Source organism: Mus caroli, chromosome 9 (assembly GCF_900094665.2).
Source record: "Mus caroli chromosome 9, CAROLI_EIJ_v1.1, whole genome shotgun sequence".
Classification (NCBI taxonomy): Eukaryota; Metazoa; Chordata; class Mammalia; order Rodentia; family Muridae; genus Mus; species Mus caroli.
In genome coordinates, this window is record NC_034578.1 from 61,988,566 (window position 1) to 62,007,267 (window position 18,702).

At 38.7% G+C, this 18,702-nt stretch overlaps 1 protein-coding gene across 2 annotated transcripts in view; it reads left to right on the top strand.

The window, feature by feature from the left end:
* Positions 1 to 18,702, top strand: part of Dennd4a (DENN domain containing 4A) — a 111,781-nt gene that overhangs the window by 13,924 nt on the left and 79,155 nt on the right. For both annotated transcript variants that reach the window (XM_021171458.2, XM_029481210.1), the window contains exons 2-5: positions 9,639 to 9,705; positions 10,306 to 10,433; positions 13,165 to 13,496; positions 16,695 to 16,944. In XM_021171458.2, the coding sequence (XP_021027117.1) occupies positions 13,186 to 13,496; positions 16,695 to 16,944 (561 nt within the window). In that variant the 5' untranslated portion in view covers positions 9,639 to 9,705; positions 10,306 to 10,433; positions 13,165 to 13,185. The remainder of the gene's footprint in view (positions 1 to 9,638; positions 9,706 to 10,305; positions 10,434 to 13,164; positions 13,497 to 16,694; positions 16,945 to 18,702) is intronic.

The following is an 18,702-nucleotide window of genomic DNA, read 5'->3' on the forward strand; positions in this document are numbered from 1 at the left end:
GGTATCTGTCCATTTTCAGTGGCCATCTGATTAGTGAGTAAGAGCCAGAGTCATGATACCTCACCCTAAGCCTTTTCATCATCCAGCATTCAAGTGTGGTCATCAGTGTTGCTCAAACCCAAATCAGTGTGATGCCATAAGAAAGCAAAGGATTAGCAAAGTCATCCCTTGGTGTCTATTATTTGAGGTACATTACTTGCCTCTGTGTGTGGTGTCTGAGCAGAAGCTTCGGTTAACCTGGCAGTTGGACACTGGATGAGCTGCGATTTGAACTCTGCTCAGATGATTCTAGAGCATGCCACTGCTATGTAAAAAAACAAGTTAGTTTACCCATTTCTAAGCTGCCATATAAGGTTTTATAATATATAAAGTTTTACAATACCAGTTTTAGAAAAACTGAACATGCATATACCTGTATGCTGGTGATCTCATTTTTGGTTTTTAAAGTATGCATTTATATGTCAAAAGATATATGCAATAACTTCTGTCCATCACAGTAGCCTAACACTGGAAATAAACCAGATGTCACTAACAAAAGAGTAGATAAGTAAAGTTATTCAGAATTATTTAAAAATTGTCATTAAGATGAAAATTTATTCAGAAATGGAAATGAGCAACCTACTGCTACATCGAACAAGTGTGGCTGATTCTCCAAAACAATGTAAGGTGAAAAAGCAGGCCCTCCCCTTCCCCACCTCCCAGATAGACTACAGGAGTCATTCCATGTCCCACTTTTATAATGTTCACAGAGAGAAATCTAGCATTAGAATGCAGAATGGTGATTCTCCAGAAAAATGGAGGGGCTTTCTGTTCCTGGTCGTACTCTGTTCTTGACACTGAGAATTCTTGCAGTTGTGCAGTTTCTTTATGTGTGTTACTCTTTAGTTAAAAGGAATCAAAATGGGCCTGGAGAGATGGCTCAGGGGATGAGAGCTTGTTTTTGCAGAGAACTGCTGTTTGTCCCCAGCACCCACACAGTGGCTAACAAACTCCTGTTGAGGAAATCTAATGCCCTCTGCTGACTTCTGTAGCACCTGGCATGCATGTGGTACACACACATAAACACATCAAGACATTCACATATATAAAAAAATTTTAAATTACAAACAATAAAAACAGGCCTATGTATGGACTAAATTGGGTAGCAAAGCTAAGTGAGCCCCCCTCAGGTTGTGAATTGGGTTTTATCTGCACATCTTTATGTATTTTAGAAGAGACTGTTAGCATTAATTAGTTCTTCTAGGGCAGTGCATGACACCTAAGAGGTTAAGAGCCTACATCATGTATCTGTAAAGAAGCAGGCACATATATAAAAGTTGTTATTTTATACAGTTCACTGTGGATAGCGCATTTTAACTCTGGGATAGAACCTGGCCTCTAAGGGCAGGCTCTCTACTTTGGATCATTTCACACTTTCTCAGTCTTACTTAAAAAAAAAAATCTTTTAGATTTACTTTATTGGAAAATGAACAGAACGAAGGGAGGTATGCCTATAGCACTCTCCTGAGAGGGTGAAAATGGGGATGCGGCCAGAGAGATGATGGCTGTAAAAACAAGCCCAAGGGGCTGGGAAGGTGGCGCCATGCATGTACCAGTTTCCACTCCATTTCCCCTGCCTCTTCCCATTAGAGCTCCTCCAAGGATGACTGTGCTTCCTCACTTCCCATGGTCTTCTTCTCACCCCAGTTAGACTTCCTTCACGCCAGCACTTTATACTGAAATGACACTGTTCAGATCATTGATTGGATCTTTGATAAATCCAGTGGCTAAGTACCTCATAGGGTGGGAGTGGGCTGAATGCTCATGAGTAGAGGGCTGGCTTCATCTGGGTCTCTTCATGGTCTCCTTCTGTCACTGGCCTGCTGAGGGCTCTGCATCTTCATTATCTTCTCCTTGTAGCCATTCATTCTAATCCGTTCATGATACCATCCTACCATAGTGTGGTTTGGATGTATATGTGCTTTCAATCACATTAGTGCTATTTTGCTTCAGATTCCCTTCTGGTTTCTTAACTGTTCTTACTCAACACTAAATTTCCATGTTTCTACATTTCTATTTCATAGTGTTTTCTTGCTGAATGGTATTCAGTATCTGCCACATTTAAAAAGTATCCCTTTAATTATGGCTGTCATGGTTTGTTTATTTATCCATTCAACAGATATTGAGTGCTGTTCATCAGGTACTACTGTCATTGCGTACAACAGAAAACTCCTAAACCTCAAAGAACTTTTACAATATTGTGCAAAGGAAGAGAATTAAACATAACCTCAGTAAATAAAATATTTATTATGTTGGATAGTAACTGAGCATAGTGGTACATGCCTTTAATCCCAGTACTAAGAGATAGAGACAGTCATATCTCTGAGTTCAAGTTCAACTTAGTCTACATAGCAAGTTTCAGGCTATGTAATAAGACTCTGATACAAAAAAAGTGTGTGTGTGTATATATGTATATATATGTGTGTGTTTATAGTACATATAATATATGTATTATATAATAAACACAATGCTAGAAAGGGAAAATGAAAAAACGAGAAAGTTTAGGAAGGAGAGACTGCATCATAACTAACTATACCAAAGTCAATCTTCGTATTTTTAGTGACTCTGTAGAGAGAGGACGAGGGTACATGGGTTTGGGCTTAAGGTGGAGGATTGCAAAACATAGATATGTAGGAAGAGTCATGAAGTGGACATTTTGGATCTCAGTACCGAGTCATACCTAGTAGCATAAGTTTGTTTAATAGAAAGGAGATATACTTTGTCTAGGGCTGGGATGGTCATCAGGATGTTTAGGAGAGTCATCTATGGGTCAACAAGGTGGGGTAAGCATGCCTTCTTACCAAGCCTGCTGACCTGAGTCTAGTGCCCAGGGACCACATGGTGGAAGGAGAGAACTGACTTCTACTCGTTGTTGTCAGAGCTCCAGGTGGGTCAGGGGACACGAGCATGCTCCCACACTACACAGAGAAATAAATGTAGGGGTCTTGTTTGGTTTGGTTTTGAAACTAAGCTGGTCTGAGTAGGCTGCAGTGGCAAGAGATCTGGGGAAAGCCATGTCAGGCCCTGCCCTGTTACTGATGGTTTGTGCTGCTGTCCATGAGTCAGATTAGCCTTCCTGGAAATTAATTTCCTCATTGATCAAATGCTGAGATCAAACCAAAGGATTTTAAAGGTCTTTCCCTTTAAAACCGAATTTAAAGGAATTTCTTCCTTTTAAAGGAAATAGGATATAAAATATCTTTAGATCAATAATAATGTGACATAAAATTTTTAAAAAATTAAATGTTTTATGTCAATTTATTTTTTTATAAATTTGAAAAAATGCTCTATGACAACTTTTTAAAAATTCCTTCTTTGTCTCTCTGTCCATCTGCCTCTCTGTCTCCTTCTTCTCCCTCCCTCCTTTCTTTCTTTTCTTGAGACAGAGTCTCACTATGTAGTCCAGGCTGGCTTGAGGCCAGTTTAGACTATACAGTGAGATACTCTGCCTCAAACAAAACAAAATACAACAAACGTAAAACCAGTGCCACCACTCCCATCCAGCAAATCCATTTTAAGTAATTTCAGAATATAAGAGAAGAAATTCTAGTTCACAGTGCTATTAACACTTGTCAAGGGTGCTCATTTCCCTATTACATCACCAGCACTGGGCTTACAGTTTTTATTCACATTTGTTCAATTTAATTTTCCAATATTCATGATTCTTCCAAGGATCCTAGTATTTGTATGTTTTCTGTTTTTTTAAACTTTTTTACTTATTTTTTATGTGTATGTGGGTTTTGCCTGTATGTGTGTCTGAACTTCATGCTTAGTATCCACCTGCATCCCTAGAACTGGAGTTGCAGACTTTTAAAATGGATGGTAACCGAATTGGAATTGAACCTTGGTCCTCTGAAAGAGCATCCAGTGCTCTTAACCATGCAGCCATCTCTGTAGCCCCCTTTTCTTTTTTTAAAATGTTATTTCTATGTGCATGTGTAGCTGTGCCTCTGTACATATTCCACAGTGCACCTGTAGAGGTTAGAGGAAGCTTGTGGGAGTTTTCTCTTTTTGACCATGCAGGTCCTGGGATTGAACTAAGGATTTTATTTTTGTTTTTGTTTGTTTGTTTGTTTGTTTGTTTGTGTGTGAGACAAGGACTCTTGTAGGCCAGACTGGTCTCAGACTCCCTATTTAGCCAAAAATGGCCTTCACCTTTCTCCACTCCTCAGTACACTGGAGATCACATACCTGTATAAGATGCCTGTCTTAATGATTAGGTTTCTGTTTGAAGTTTCTGTTTGTTTTTAGTTTTTGATCATCTAATATGTCATATAAATTTAAAAAATTACATCAATCATTATTAAGTAGAAAAGTAAGGGGATTCTCAAAGTTGTTTTCAAGGATTGATTCTCAAAGTCTATTTAATATATTATGTTTGTGGAGTTTTAAGGTCAGGATCCCTTTTGGGGTTAAAGGATCTTTTCACAGGGGTCATCTAAGGACATTGGAAAACACAGATATTTATGTTATGAGTCATAACAGTAGCAACATTACGGTTATGAAGTAGCAACAAAAATAATTTTTTGGCTGGGGGAGGGTCATCACAACATGAGGAAATGTATTAAAAGGGGACAGAATTGGTGAAAATTGGAATGTTCAACTTTGATCAAATGACAGAATTCTAAATCTTTATTTAAGGTAGAACCACAATTCTGAGTGGTTTGCTTACAGTTATAAGGAGAGTGGTAACAGGACCCTGTGTTATCTGGGGGAAGCATTCAGCCCCTGCTGACAGCAGTTCCCTTTGGGGCCTGGTTGACAAAGGCAGATGCTGTTTCAAAGAGGAAGTAAAAAGTTGGAGATGTAGGGATCGTGTGCAAGGGGGAAATTAAGTAAAAGAAGTCTGCAAGAGAGGAAACTTAAAACCAGACTTCCTTCTCATGCTGGTGAGCCAGGACACTTGGATTTCACAGACCATGCTGGCTACAAACGGACTGCCAGTGTCAGAGTGGGAGCTGATTTTTGTCTTTGCAGGCAATGTAGATTTCACTGTAGCAATAGGAAATTTCAGTTATTGTAAGAGAATACGTCTAACATGAAGACTTCTCTAGCTGCCTCCTCCTCATCTCACTCTACTCACGTTTTACCTCTCCACTTTCTCTTTTTGTTATCTGTTATCATTTAATTAATTTATTTATTTGAGATTGTACTGGGCTTCTGACCCAGGCTCTGCACATGCTTGATTCTAGCCCTTTATTTTACTTCTATGCCACCCTCCTCTTCTTAATTATTTTTTAAAACTTTATTGCATTTTAATTTTGTGTGTGTGCGCATGTGTGTGTGTTTGTGTGTGCACGCGCGTGCCATGGCACTAGAGTGGAGGTCAGAGGACAACTTGTGGACGTCAGTTCTCTCCTTCCCCCACGTGGGGCCTGGCAGTGGAACCCAAGTCCTTAGGTTTGGTGGCAGGCTTGCTGAAGCTTCTTCTATATCTTTCAATTCCACTTCTTTCTTTTTTCCTTTTACTCTCTAGTCTTATTTTTGTTACTAGTTTCTTTCTGTCCTTTTGTTAAGTTTAACTTGAGCTTTTGTATACTAACTTTTTGACTGTTGAAGCCTAGGTTCACTAACAAGCACTAATTTCTTCAAGGACTCTCTTTGCTTCCACCCTTGAATGTGAAGTATTATATGTAGTAGAACTCCAAAGTAAAAGTCATAATTTGATTTATGGTTATAGGCAAGCTATTATACTGTAATTATAAAATTTCTTCAATTATAAAAAGAGTAATTGAAACAAAATCTCAACGGTCTTGCTCGTAGCTCCAAACTATCATGATTCTGTGATGGCTCCACTTTCCTATGCTTCCTACTGTTTTGACCTCACTCATTACTAAATATTTACACACCTGCCATGTGTTCCTAACTGCTGTGCATGCAGTATAATAGAAGACACAGAAATCATAGCAGTCTTTGAATTGTCTGCAGTCTATCTGGAGACAGGTGACTGTATTAAAAGTTCTTTCTAGTCTGATCCTGTTCTGTTGAGAACAGATGCGTATTCCCGAGACAACAATAGCTACTTCCCACTCTAGCCTAATTAACAGCTTAAGGGCAAAATTGCCCTTGAACAAAAGATGACTTCTCTAGTTCTTACACAGCTGGGTTCCCATTATACCTGTTCTATAGCATCTTTTGTTGCCCCTTTGTTTCCAGTCTGTAGTTTCTGTGTAATGAATATTGATCTTAAACTTTAAACTGAGGAGATTGGGCTTTGTTGAGTTGCAAGATGATCACTGCCAGTGATCTTTTGTGAGCACGTACATGCATGCCCTTGCATATGTTTGTAGAATCACGATCAAAAGGAATGGGCTAGATGACTGAGCGAGAGTGACCCACAGAGGTCTCTGGGCCATGTTTATTCCTTGTACTTTGGCTTGGTTCTGCACACCTTTTGTAAGGGGACGTTGCTTTACAAAACATATTTTCCTTTCATGGGTTGTATATAGCTTTAGTATATATATATATATATATATATATATATATATATATATATATATATATATATACATATATATATATATACATACATATACATATACATATATACACACATACATATATACATATACAAAAGCATACTACAGAAAGTAAGGACAGGATGTGGTATCTGAAGGAAAGTGTGTGTGGTTAAGAGAGGGCTCCACAATGTATGTGCTCTATAATCAGCAACGGATGTGCTGCTAGTAAATAAAGCTAACTAGTTGCCTCTTTATTATTTTATTTTATTATTATTATTATTTGGTTTTTAAAGACAGGGTTTCTCTGTGTAGCCCTGGCTGTCCTAGAACTCACTCTATAGACCAGGCTAGCTTGAACTCAGAAATCCACCTGCCTCTGCCTCCCAAGTGCTGGGATTAAAGGCGTGTGCCACCACACCCGGCTAGTTGCCCTTTTTGTTGTTGTTTCCTTGTGAATGTATGGAAAGTAAAGGAGTAACTGTAGTGTGCTGCCTCCATTAGCAGAAGCATACTTTGCAAATACTAATGTAGTAAGTAGAAAATCAGTTAATTCTAAAAGCTCTCTCTTTTTTTACGTGATTCATGGAATCAAAATGAAGTTTATTCTGTCGATAGAAATAAGTGATACTGGGAATGCGACAAATTAATCTAAAAATTCAACACTGAAGGAAATGATATCTGGGGTTTTTTGAATAGTAATATAAATGTTGTTTAAAGTCACAGTCAAATCAATGTTCTTGCTGTATTAAAGAAGTCATAATGATGGGCTGGAGAGATGGCTCAGTGGTTAATAGCACTGACTGCTCTTCCAGAGGTCCTGAGTTCAATTCCCAGGAACCACATGGTGGCTCACAACCATCTGAAATGGGATCTGATGCCTTCTTCTGGTATGTCCTATGACACCTACAGTGTACTTACATACATAAAAATAAATAAATAAACTTTAAAAAAAGAATTCATAATGACAGAAAAAAAATTTGGGAGCTGGTAAGATGGCTCCAGAGGTTAACAGCACTTGGTGCCAAGCCTGAAAGCTTGGGTGTGATTCCTGGAACCCATCTAATGGAGAGAACCAACTCTCATGAGTCATCTTTGATCTCTACTTGTTCACAGTGGCTTGTACACACACACACACACACACACACACACACACACACACACACGGATAAATGTAAAAAAAAAAGTATTTGGAATTGGTTTTAGCACACTCATCATTCATATTGAAGTCTAAAGAAGCAAATATCCTGTCAGGTATTTGAAAAATTTACACAGGTATTTTCACAAATATAGCATTTTAACTTGAAATTGTATATGATGTTGTTTTGGGGTTTTAAAAAAATGTTTTACCAGGTCAGCAGTATGTTAACTCCTTGCTATCAATGAGCAGTAAGATTTAGAAATATTTGAAAAAAAATATATGTATACCATTCCATATTTGCTGCTTGAAGCTGTTCAGAGAGCCTGAAGTAGAGCACTATCCTACTTTGTAAAAGCACATACATTTGTCTTGATCACATTTAGCAGTCCAAAGATAACAACAATGACTCACATGGTGGTGCAGACATGTAATGCCAATACTGGGAGGCTAAAGCAGAAGGATTACAAATGTAAGGCTATCTTCAGCTATATTGTAGAAACCTGACTTTAAAGAAAAAAATCAAACAATAAAAACAAAAGGTAGCAAGATTGTACTTACATTGTTTCTCACAATTCTTTTCATTTTCCCAGCTAAGACATTGTATCAAAATTTTGACTGAAACATTCTATGTCTCTTATTTCCCATTTACCAGACTGGTATCTAGGATCAACTAAGTCATGGATTCCTCCTCCTACACCCTCCTCCTCCTCTTCTTCTTCTTCTTCCTCCTCCTCCCCCTCCTCCTCTTCTTCTTCCTCTTCTTTCTCTCTCTCTGTCTCCCTTTGTCTCTCTGTCTCTGTCTCTGTCTCTCTGTCTGTCTCTCTCTCTCTCATTAGAAAAGAACTAGTTGTGTTAGCTTTGGTTGGCCTAGAATTCACTCTATAGACCAGGCTGGCCTTGAACTCACAGAGGACCACTTGCTCTGCCTGCCACCAGTCATTGAAATCTTATTCTTAACTGTTTCTGCTACAATCTCTCTGTCATTAGACAAGAATTGTCCAGATTGGTTAAAGATATAGCAATTTCCCTTCCAGGTGGACAGATGATTTTACACTTTAATTTTAACTCACACCTTGAGTAAGGAACATTGTAGAATCTCTGAGAAATCACACTGTGCTAACCCCACTGGCCTAGTACAAGGAAAGAGGAAAGTCATTTCTTCTGAAAGGGTTGTTGGGTCTTCAGTCTTTCTTAACTCAAGGAGGAGTAAGAGGATGGATACAGGGGGACCATCCCATGACTCTGGGGTCAAGGGTGATGCTAGAACCCTAGCTGACTCAAAACTCTGGCATGTGTGTTTCCAGCATTATAAAACTACCCTCCCAAAACTTTATCAGCAAGGCCACCTTTTCTTCTATCATAACTACAAGCCCAGAAACCCACTCAGTCTAAAGAAAGTATGCCCGTGGTGTACTAAACCTCACTACAACAGGGTTTGTTGTTTTCTCCCTAAGGTTTGGGTTTTTTGTTTGTTTTTCTGTAGGGCTAAAAATTGGACATTTTGTAGACTGGGTCAGTGGTATACCACTGAACAGCATTCCTAGCCCGACTTTGGGTTCTTTATCCTGTCCCTACTGTATCTGTTGTTAAGGATTGATTCTAAGATAGTTGTAAGCATTTACAATAAAGGGAAACTCTTTTGAACATTGGATTTATTTGGAACATGTATATGGAACTTCTCTGAGTCTGCTTTTAAGTTGTCTTAAATAGATATTTTTGTCTTGTGAATGAGACCCTTAGATGCAGTGCCCCAGGAACAGCCATTTTAGATGTTCTCCTTCCCTTGCTCTCACATCCGTGCTCTTCTGTGCCATTTGTCATTCTACTTTCTCTCCTACCCCCTGTGTCTATTTCTTTTCAAGTCTGTAGCTATTATTGATTAAAATGTGGTTTTTAAAAAAGCAGTATTTATCTTAAAATAATTACTATATCCACAGGTATACTAGGGGGATATTTTATCAGAATTAATTTAACTTTAATTTCTATTCTTTTCAATATAGAATTTCTCAGATCCTGAGGCCTCACACACTAGGAGCTGCTTTTTTCCAACTGAAACGTCAGTAATGTGTGAGTATCTTTTGTTTTTCTTTGTGATTTATTTCAGTTGGCTTTCTTCTATGTTAAACACTGGAAACTTAATTTGCCAGAGCTTTAAGGATTTGGGATATAGTCATTATATGATAACTGTAAGTAACAGGTGTTATAAAATAATGTATTAAAAGGTATTTTAAGCTGTCTCTTGAAGAGGAGCATAATGACAGAGTCTGAAATCCCAGCACTCAGGAAAATGAAGAAGGAAGATTGTGAGTTCAAATCCAGAAAAGTCCTTTTAGTCTATTTAATCAACTGGTCCATTGTAGTACTGACCATTTTCGTATATAAGTCTAAGTGTGTGATTATCATATCAGATCCGGAAATTTCACTAGTATTTGATACTTTTTAAAAGAGCCTAGACCTCAAACTCTCAATCTTTGGACCCTTTTAAGCTGCAGTCATAAGTGTGGTCACTATACCTAGTTACTAATTTTACAAAACTTTAAGTGTTCAGAATTTTAATATAAATAATGTTATAGGTGTAATGATGCATGTGTGTGTGCGCACATCTCTTGTGTCTCTGTGTTTATGTGTATGTTCCCTTAGATTTTCATTCTCAACTCTTGTCTTTAGAGGCAGTCTGGGTAGCGTATGCTTGCCTACTTTGACCTAATGGAGTGAGATAAGAAATCAAAAGCATCTGGATTGGCCAGAGGTTGAAAGGGAGAGAGACATCCCAATCTCCATTAGCTGCTGAATGGGTAAGAACCTTTCTTGTAATGGCTTGCCGTTTAGTCATCTTATATTTCATATAAACAGAGTACACATCTTGTTTTCTGTTTTCAAGGAAAACAGACTCCACTTATAGTGAAATACTAGGGCTGGGGAATGGCTCCGTCTTGGTGGGAGAGTACTTGCCTTGTTCTGTGCAAGGTGCTGGGTGCCATCCTCAGCATGACGTGATGTTAGGTTACTTAGCCTGGTCTTGGGTTTTACCAAGGTATATATCTTTAATTCCAGCACTTGGGAGGCAGAGGCAGGTGGATCTCTGTGAGTTCTTTCCAGGACAGCCAGAGCTACATAGTGAAACCCTGTCATGGTGAGGAGTATTGTGGGGGAGGGGAGGCTAGAAACAAAAAAACTCTGAAGGTGCTATCATATACTTTAAATCATTTTTAAAATAAGTGAGATACTAGCTAAACAGTCCTATAGATTTGATACAATATTTTTATTAATTTTTTTAGAATTTCATAAAATACATTTGGACCACCTTCACCTCATACTCTTCTCCGAGGTATATAAAGTTTTAAGATGCCTGTAAACATCTCATCTTCATTATATTTTATTTATTTGTGTGTATCTGTACATAGGTGGGGTCATGGATACTGTGACATGAGTATGGAAGTCAGAGGACAGCTTGTGGGGGAGTCAGTTAGTTCTCTCCTTCCCCCCTGGGAATCCCAGGGATTGGACTGAAGTCATCAGGCTTGGCACCAAGCGCCTGTACCCTGAGTCATTTTGCCATCTCCTAAACATCCTATCTTATGAGTACATTCATAAAGTTAGACCATTTATTAAATAAGTATTGGCTTATGGCACAGTATTGTTAGTTCAAATAAATGAGATTTCAATGCTTTGTATTAAAGTTATTATCTAGAGACCCTTTGGACTCAGTGCATGGTTTTGTGATCCTCAGTTTCCAGAAATTAATGTAATGAACTTTACTTTCTGAGGATAAAGGCTCATGGTAGACCACTTCCCTGGCATCCATCCCCAACAGCCATGAAAAACAAAAACAAACAGGGTGTGTGTGTGTGTGTGTGTAGCTTATATGTGTGAGTGCTGGTTTGTGTGTCTGCAAGCATGCATACATTCACATGTGTGTATTAACATGGAGGCCAGAGGTCAATGTCTGATGTCTTCCTCTGTTAATCCCCATCTTATACTTTGACACTGGGGTTCTCCCTGGGCCTGGGACTCAACCAGGTGCAAAGGGATTTACTGTCTATATCCCCCCACCTCAGGTACTCCCAGCTTTTACCTGGGGGCAGGGAATCTGAACTCAAATCGTCGGGCTTACAGGTACTTTACCCACCGAGCCCAGTGCAGAAGGTTTTACTCTGGTGTGCAACAACAGATTCCCTCAGGGAAGGTTGTTTATTTTGAACTAGCTTTTTCTAGGACATGTAGAGTTTTTTAGTTGTTAGGTGGTAAAATAGGGTTTATTGCTTAAGTACATTTTTTGAAATCCTGCGGTTAAGCAAATGACTACTAACTTTAATATTTCCATTTCTCTCTCTATAAAATATATGCTATAGTCATCTGTGTGCCCCATATGTCATATATATGGTAACTGTGAAAAAGAGGCTTGGTGTGTGTGTGCATGTCTGTTTGTCCTTGGAATCCTTTTTGTTTGCCTTTATTTTAACCAAGACTGATAAGAGACACATTCTAGATTGTCGTTTTAAATACTGCTTCCCTCCGTAGCAGTGTTTTTTACAAAGCCAGAAACATATTACCTAAACGAGAAAATAAGGCTTAACTGAATCTAGACAACTGAAGGTTTTACTCTTAAATGCTTAGAGATGCAGGTATACATTTGTCTTTTTAATTTATTATAAGAGTGTTGTGTGCTCTTTTTATTTAGGTTCTTGTTTGTTGTACCTGCTGAGATAGATTTTTCCTTGTATGTTTTGTGGTTTAGAATTGGAGCTCCTCTTCTGCTGAGTCTTGTCTGTGCAATCCTAAACAGGGTGTCACTCCTCCAGGGAAGTCACTAGTCTCAGGACACTTTTATTATGTTTCTCAGTTGGAGCTCCCTAGAACCTTAAAAATGGCTTAAGTTCATGCTCCAGAGTCTCACCTGCAGCCCAAGCCGGGGATGCATTGAAGCAGACTTCAGTATCTCCCTGTCCATGGATAGAAAGTGCTTTGTTTAAGTGCTTGGGGTTGAAATAGGGCCTCATACACGCTCTGCAACTGAACTGCTCCCAAGCCCAGTGGACAGACTTTAGAGCCACTCTTTAAGCAATACTCTAGTCTTTGGAGCATTTGGATTTCTGTGAGTGTCTGCATTCCAGTTCCCTGTCTGATTTGGTTCATAAGCATTGTTCCTGTCCTTGTAATGCCTTTTAAAACACAACTCCTTGATTATTGAGGGGATAGCAGATTTTCTGATTCAACATTTGCTTACAGATTGCATTCTGGCATTTGGTTTCCTCAATATTTTGAGGCTATGGGAATTTCCACTACATTTTAAGGTTCATCTATATATATAAAGGGCCAGGTTTTGGTTTTGTTCTTGTTATCTACTTCAATGATCTAGGTTTTCATGATAACAAAAAGTAGAATTTCTGCATTAGCTTTAAAGGCATGTTCTTCACTTTATAGGTAAATATCTAATACTGGTATGAACAGGACTTGCATTCTTTCTGGATTTGAACTTTTGACTTGGCAGATTATAGAATTAAGATTTTTTTTATTGTTGTTTAGATATAAACTCTGTGATGGAAGATGATTGAAGACAAGGGACCTCGTGTTGCTGACTACTTTGTTGTAGCAGGCTTAACTGACATTTCAAAGCCTCTTGAAGAGGAAATTCACTTCAATGATGCCTGTCACAAAGTGGCAAAACCAAAAGAACCCATCACAGATGTTTCTGTTATCATCAAATCCCTTGGGGAGGAGGTGCCACGGGATTATGTGTGTATTGATGTTACCCCAACTGGATTGTCAGCAGACCTTAATAATGGAAGTCTTGTGGGACCCCAGATTTACCTTTGCTATAAAAGAGGAAGAGATAAACCTCCACTTACAGATCTGGGGTAAGTTTTTTACTATATTAATTTAAAGTGTATGCCTTGTAGAATTTGAAGTTAACTTTGTTTAGTCATTAATAGCTGTATGTTAGCTTTGAAACAAACACACTTGCCTGAGTGTAGTCTATATGCCTGTAATCCTAGCACTTGGCAGGCTAGGGCAAGAGATCGTTATGTTTGACAGCAGCCTGAGCTACATAGTGAGAACCTGTTCTGCCCCTACCATCCATAAAAACCAGGGATGAGGGTGGAAGGAGAATTAAATAAAATAAATAAATTAAATAGAATAAATTAAAATAAAGCAACACATACCCAGAATCTTATATTCACACTGTCTCCATCTCTCTGTCCTGTGGGTCCTAGTGCCTGCCTTTCTGTTAGACGAAAGGGAGAGAATAAATATATTAAATGCAGAGGGTACCAGAAAACTAATGGATCATCCTCATCACAAATTTTAAATTGAAATTTTTTTTTTTTTTTTTTTTTTTTTTTAGTTTTTTNTGAGACAGGGTTTCTCTGTATAGCCCTGGCTGTCCTGGAACTCACTTTGTAGACCAGGCTGGCCTCGAACTCAGAAATCCGCCTGCCTCTGCCTCCAGAATGTAGAATCTTCACCGGAATCTTGCCGTGGTTTTCTCAGACTCTTATCTCAACCTCTCAAATGGATGAAACCACAGCCGGACATATATAAGAATACATAGATGCTTAACCATGTATAAAATAAAAATCTTGGAGTAAATTAAAGTCCTACTATGTTGGACTTGGAGGCTGTTTTCTATTTATGATAACTTTATTGAGATATAATTATATACCACGCAGTCTTAGCCATTTGAAGCATATAATTAAGTGTAGTCAGAGGTGTGCAACTATCACCACAACATAGTTTAGAATGCTTTTATCATGTCAGAAAGAAATCGTGCCTCATTAGTGTGTGCTGTTCAGTCTCCCAACATTCTCATCCCTAGGCAAACCATTTCCCTCCTTGCTCTATAGATTTGCCCATTTGGGATATTTTATGCAAATGGAATTGTAATGTATATGCCTTGTGTTATTGGCCTCTTTTACAAAATATGTTTTTAAGGTTTACCCATATTATAGTATGTCCTGGTATGGTATTCCTTGTATGATCAAATAGTATTCTAACACACTATAATTTATTGTGCCACTAGTTGATGGATATTTGGGCTGCTTGTATTCTGAGGCTATTATTAATAATGCTTTTATGATTATTCATGTACAAGGTTTCATGTAGACCTGTTTTGTTTGTGTGTAGTCTTGGGAGTGGAACTGCTGCATCATATGATAACTTTGTGTTTAATCTTTTGAGGGACTTCTGGGATATTTTCCACAGTAGCTCCACAAGCATTGTACAATCCCACCCACAGGGTATGGGAGCTTCTGATTTCCTCACAAGCCTGCACAATAGTTCATATTGCTATTTGATTATTTGTCCTAATGAGTGTGAAACAAAATCTCATTATGATTTTAATTTGCATTCTTGTGTTTGCTGATGATACTAAACATCTTTACATGTGCTTATTATTACCTAGTATCACTTGAGAAATGTGTGCTTAGCTCTTTTTTAAAGATTTATTTATTATTATATGTAAGTACACTGTAGCTGTCTTCAAACACCCTAGAAGACGGGGTCAGATCTCATTATGGATGGTTGTGAGCCACCATGTGGTTGCTGGGATTTGAACTCAGGACCTTCAGAAGAGCAGTCAGTGCTCTTAACCACTGAGCCATCTTTAGCTCTTTTACCCAGAGTTGTTTACAAATTCTTAATGCAGTCCTTCATTAGGTATATGACTTACAAATATTTTCTTCATTTAAAAAGTTCGCTAAGCAATGATGGGATATACCTTTAATCCCAACACTCAGGGGCAGGCAGATCTCTGTGAGCTCAAGGCCAGCCTGGTCTACAGAGTGAGTTCTAGGACAGTCAGGATTTCACAGAGAAACCCTATCTATAAGAACTATAAACTAAAAACCAACCAACCAACCAACCAAAAAAAAAAAAAAAAAAACAGAAAACTCATTTTATGTGTATACATGTTTTGCCAGCATGTATATCTGTGTATTACATTCATTCCTAGTGCCCAGGGAGGCCAGAAGAGGGCATCAGATGCCCTGAAATGAGTTTCAGGTGGGTGAGAGCCACCATGTGGGTGCTAGGAATTGATCCCAAGTCCTCTGGAGGAACAACCAGTGCTCTTAACCAATCTCCAGCCCCTTCTCTATTCTTTATGATATCCCTCTCATCACCGTATCTGTTGAAGCCAGGAAAATTATTTTATTCACTATTGTATGGTATATGTATTATGTATGTATGCATGTATATATGTATGTATTTGATTTTCTGTGTCTATGTTTTTCTGTCTGTCTCTATCTCTCTTCTCTGTGTGTGTGTGCATGTGTGTATGTTTTACCATGTAGGTTGCAGGACCTAACTCAGGCTTTCAAGCTTTGTAAGAAGTGCCTTTCTCCACCAAGCTATCTCACTGGCCCAAGTTTTGATTTTATGACTTAAGTAGTATAAGGCTCTGGGAGATTAAATGCTGCCTAAGGCAATACCATTATTAGTAGCATTTTAAATAATTTATATGTTTTTAGCTCCTTTGTGTTTAGAGATCTTTATTGGAAGTGTTAGAGTGAACGTGTATAAGAAGGTACTATCTGGGCATGCCAGCCTCTGTAGACTTTAACTGTCTCCTTTAGAGTGTTCTTGATTTTATAGAACATAGGTAAGTACATATATTAATAAATAACTTAATTAAGTGGAATGCTAAACATTAAGTGTCCTTGTATCTAATTACTGCCACTCTGTGTTATATTAGTAAGCACAAAGTTTTATGTGGATTTTTTTTAATATAATTTAAAGTTTTAGTAGTGAAACAGTTATTCTTTAGTGTAGGACTGTATAAAACTTAACCGGAAAGAGTCAAAGTGAAGAATGGGTCAGGAAACACCCAACTCTTTTGCAGAAGATGGAGATGTGACAGGATCTCAGGTAGCCATGGCTTTGAACTTGTTATGTAGCCAAGGATGCTCTTGCATTTCTGATCCTCCTGCCTCCTCTTCCTGAGTACTGGAGTCACTGGAGTCCACCAGCACACACACAGTGCTGCATGATGCTTGAGAGTGTTACCTTTCAGGTTTGAGGGAACTTTGTGTATTTACTTTTAAAAAATTATGTTTTAGGGTCCTATATGACTGGAAAGAAAGACTGAAGCAGGGCTGTGAGATTATTCAGAGTACTCCCTATGGGCGACCTGCCAATATTAGCGGCAGTACCTCATCACAAAGAATCTACATCACTTACCGAAGAGCCTCTGAAAACACGACTCAGAATGCGCTGGCTGTTACAGACATATGCATCATTATACCCAGTAAAGGAGAGAGCCCGCCGCACACATTCTGCAAGGTCGACAAGAATCTCAACAACAGTGTGGTAAGTTAGTTCTGTAGCACTAGTGCGCTCAGCCACTCCCCAGTGGAGAAACGCACAACCGGAAGACTTTTCCTGAAAACAAAATAGCATAACAGATCTGAAAAATATGTTTTTAAGGATGTTGGGTGTTTTATTGTTTTCGAAAATACTTTAGTTGTACTTTGACAAACTGTATAAGAAGCTTCGTTTTCTCTTTCCCTCTCCCCTCCTTCCTTCTAACTTAAATAACTTTTCCTTACTACTACGACGTCGGTAACTTACCACCATGGCTGCCTCCTTGTCCCCATGCTGTCATGCTGGGTTCCATGCATACACAGCTCTACAGATTCGGCCTTCACGGCCTTTCCTGCCATTTCGTTCACCATCAGTTTTCTTCTGTCAGACGTGCAAAACTTGTCCCAAGATCACCATTTTTTTTTTAAATAAAAGCTTTTGTTTCCATATTATCATCTCTTTCATTGTCCTGTTTCACTATTCCCTATAGTAAAACTGTGTAAGAGTTCAGTATGTGGTGGCAGGGAATGGCTGAGTTGGTATAGTTCAGTATGTGGTGGCATTGGAGGGAATGGCTGAGTTGGTATAATGCTTGCCTAGCATGCATAAGGCCCTGCTTCCACCACCTGCACTGCATTACTGGGTGTGATGGAGCACACTTACAGTTTCAGCACTTGGAAATTGAGGCAGAAGGCTCAATATTCAAGATCATCATTGGCACACAGTAACTTCAAAGCCACTCTGAGCTACTTGAGACCTTGTCAGCCTCATTCCCTGCAAGGAGGAGTTGAGTAGAATTTACTCCATCCTTCACCTTGGCTCTTTCCAGTTAAGGTTCTGGTTTGGTGTTTGACTTTTGTTGTTTTGGATTTGTTTGTTTGTTTGTTTGTTTTCGTTTTTTTTTTTTTTTTTTTTTCTGGACAAGGTTTTTCCATTTAGCCCTGGGGATTCCACTCTGTAGACCAGGTTGGCCTGGAACTCAGAGATCTGCCTCCCTCTGCCTCCTGAGCACTGGGATCAAAGGTGTGCATTGTCACCACCTGGCTCCAGTTAAGTCTTTGACGGTATTCATTCCAAGGTTTTTCTCGTTACTGAGCCCCATGGTCAGTTCTTTATCTCAGGCTTTCAGGTTTTGTTACGGACGATGACTGCTTTTCCATCCCTCAAGAAGAGGTGACGCACTGGCTGCGGTCTTGAGACTTTTCTCTCTCAGCCCACCAGCCATTCCCTTTTGTCTCGCAGCTTCCTGTGCAGTGGGATTCCCAAGCTTCAGTCCTCAGCACATCCATCTTTACAAACAAAGCTTACACTGTTTTTAATCTAATTATTCTAATACAGTGAGCTGGTGACTTCTACATTTCTGGGTCTGACTAGACCTCTCTCATTTATTGTTTCTTGTTTGTTATCTTGCTTAATAGAGCACCTCAAATTTAACATAACCTGCAGTGAAATCTTATATACCTTTTCAGATCTTATTTCCACTGTCTTGCTTGTCTAATAAATGAAAATTTTAACTTACTCAAACGAATAAACCTTTGAGAAATATGAACCTTTCTTTCCTACTTACTATGTCCTCCTATGAGTTCTGCTGACTCTAATTTCAAACATCCCTTGATCTTGATCATTTCTTGACCACTGCAGGGTTATAAACCTGATCCAAGACATAATAATCTTTAAAAGTTTCATTTACTTATTTGTTTTTGTGAAACAGACCTCACTGTGTAGACAAGGCTGAACTCACAGAGATCACCTGCCTCTGCCTCC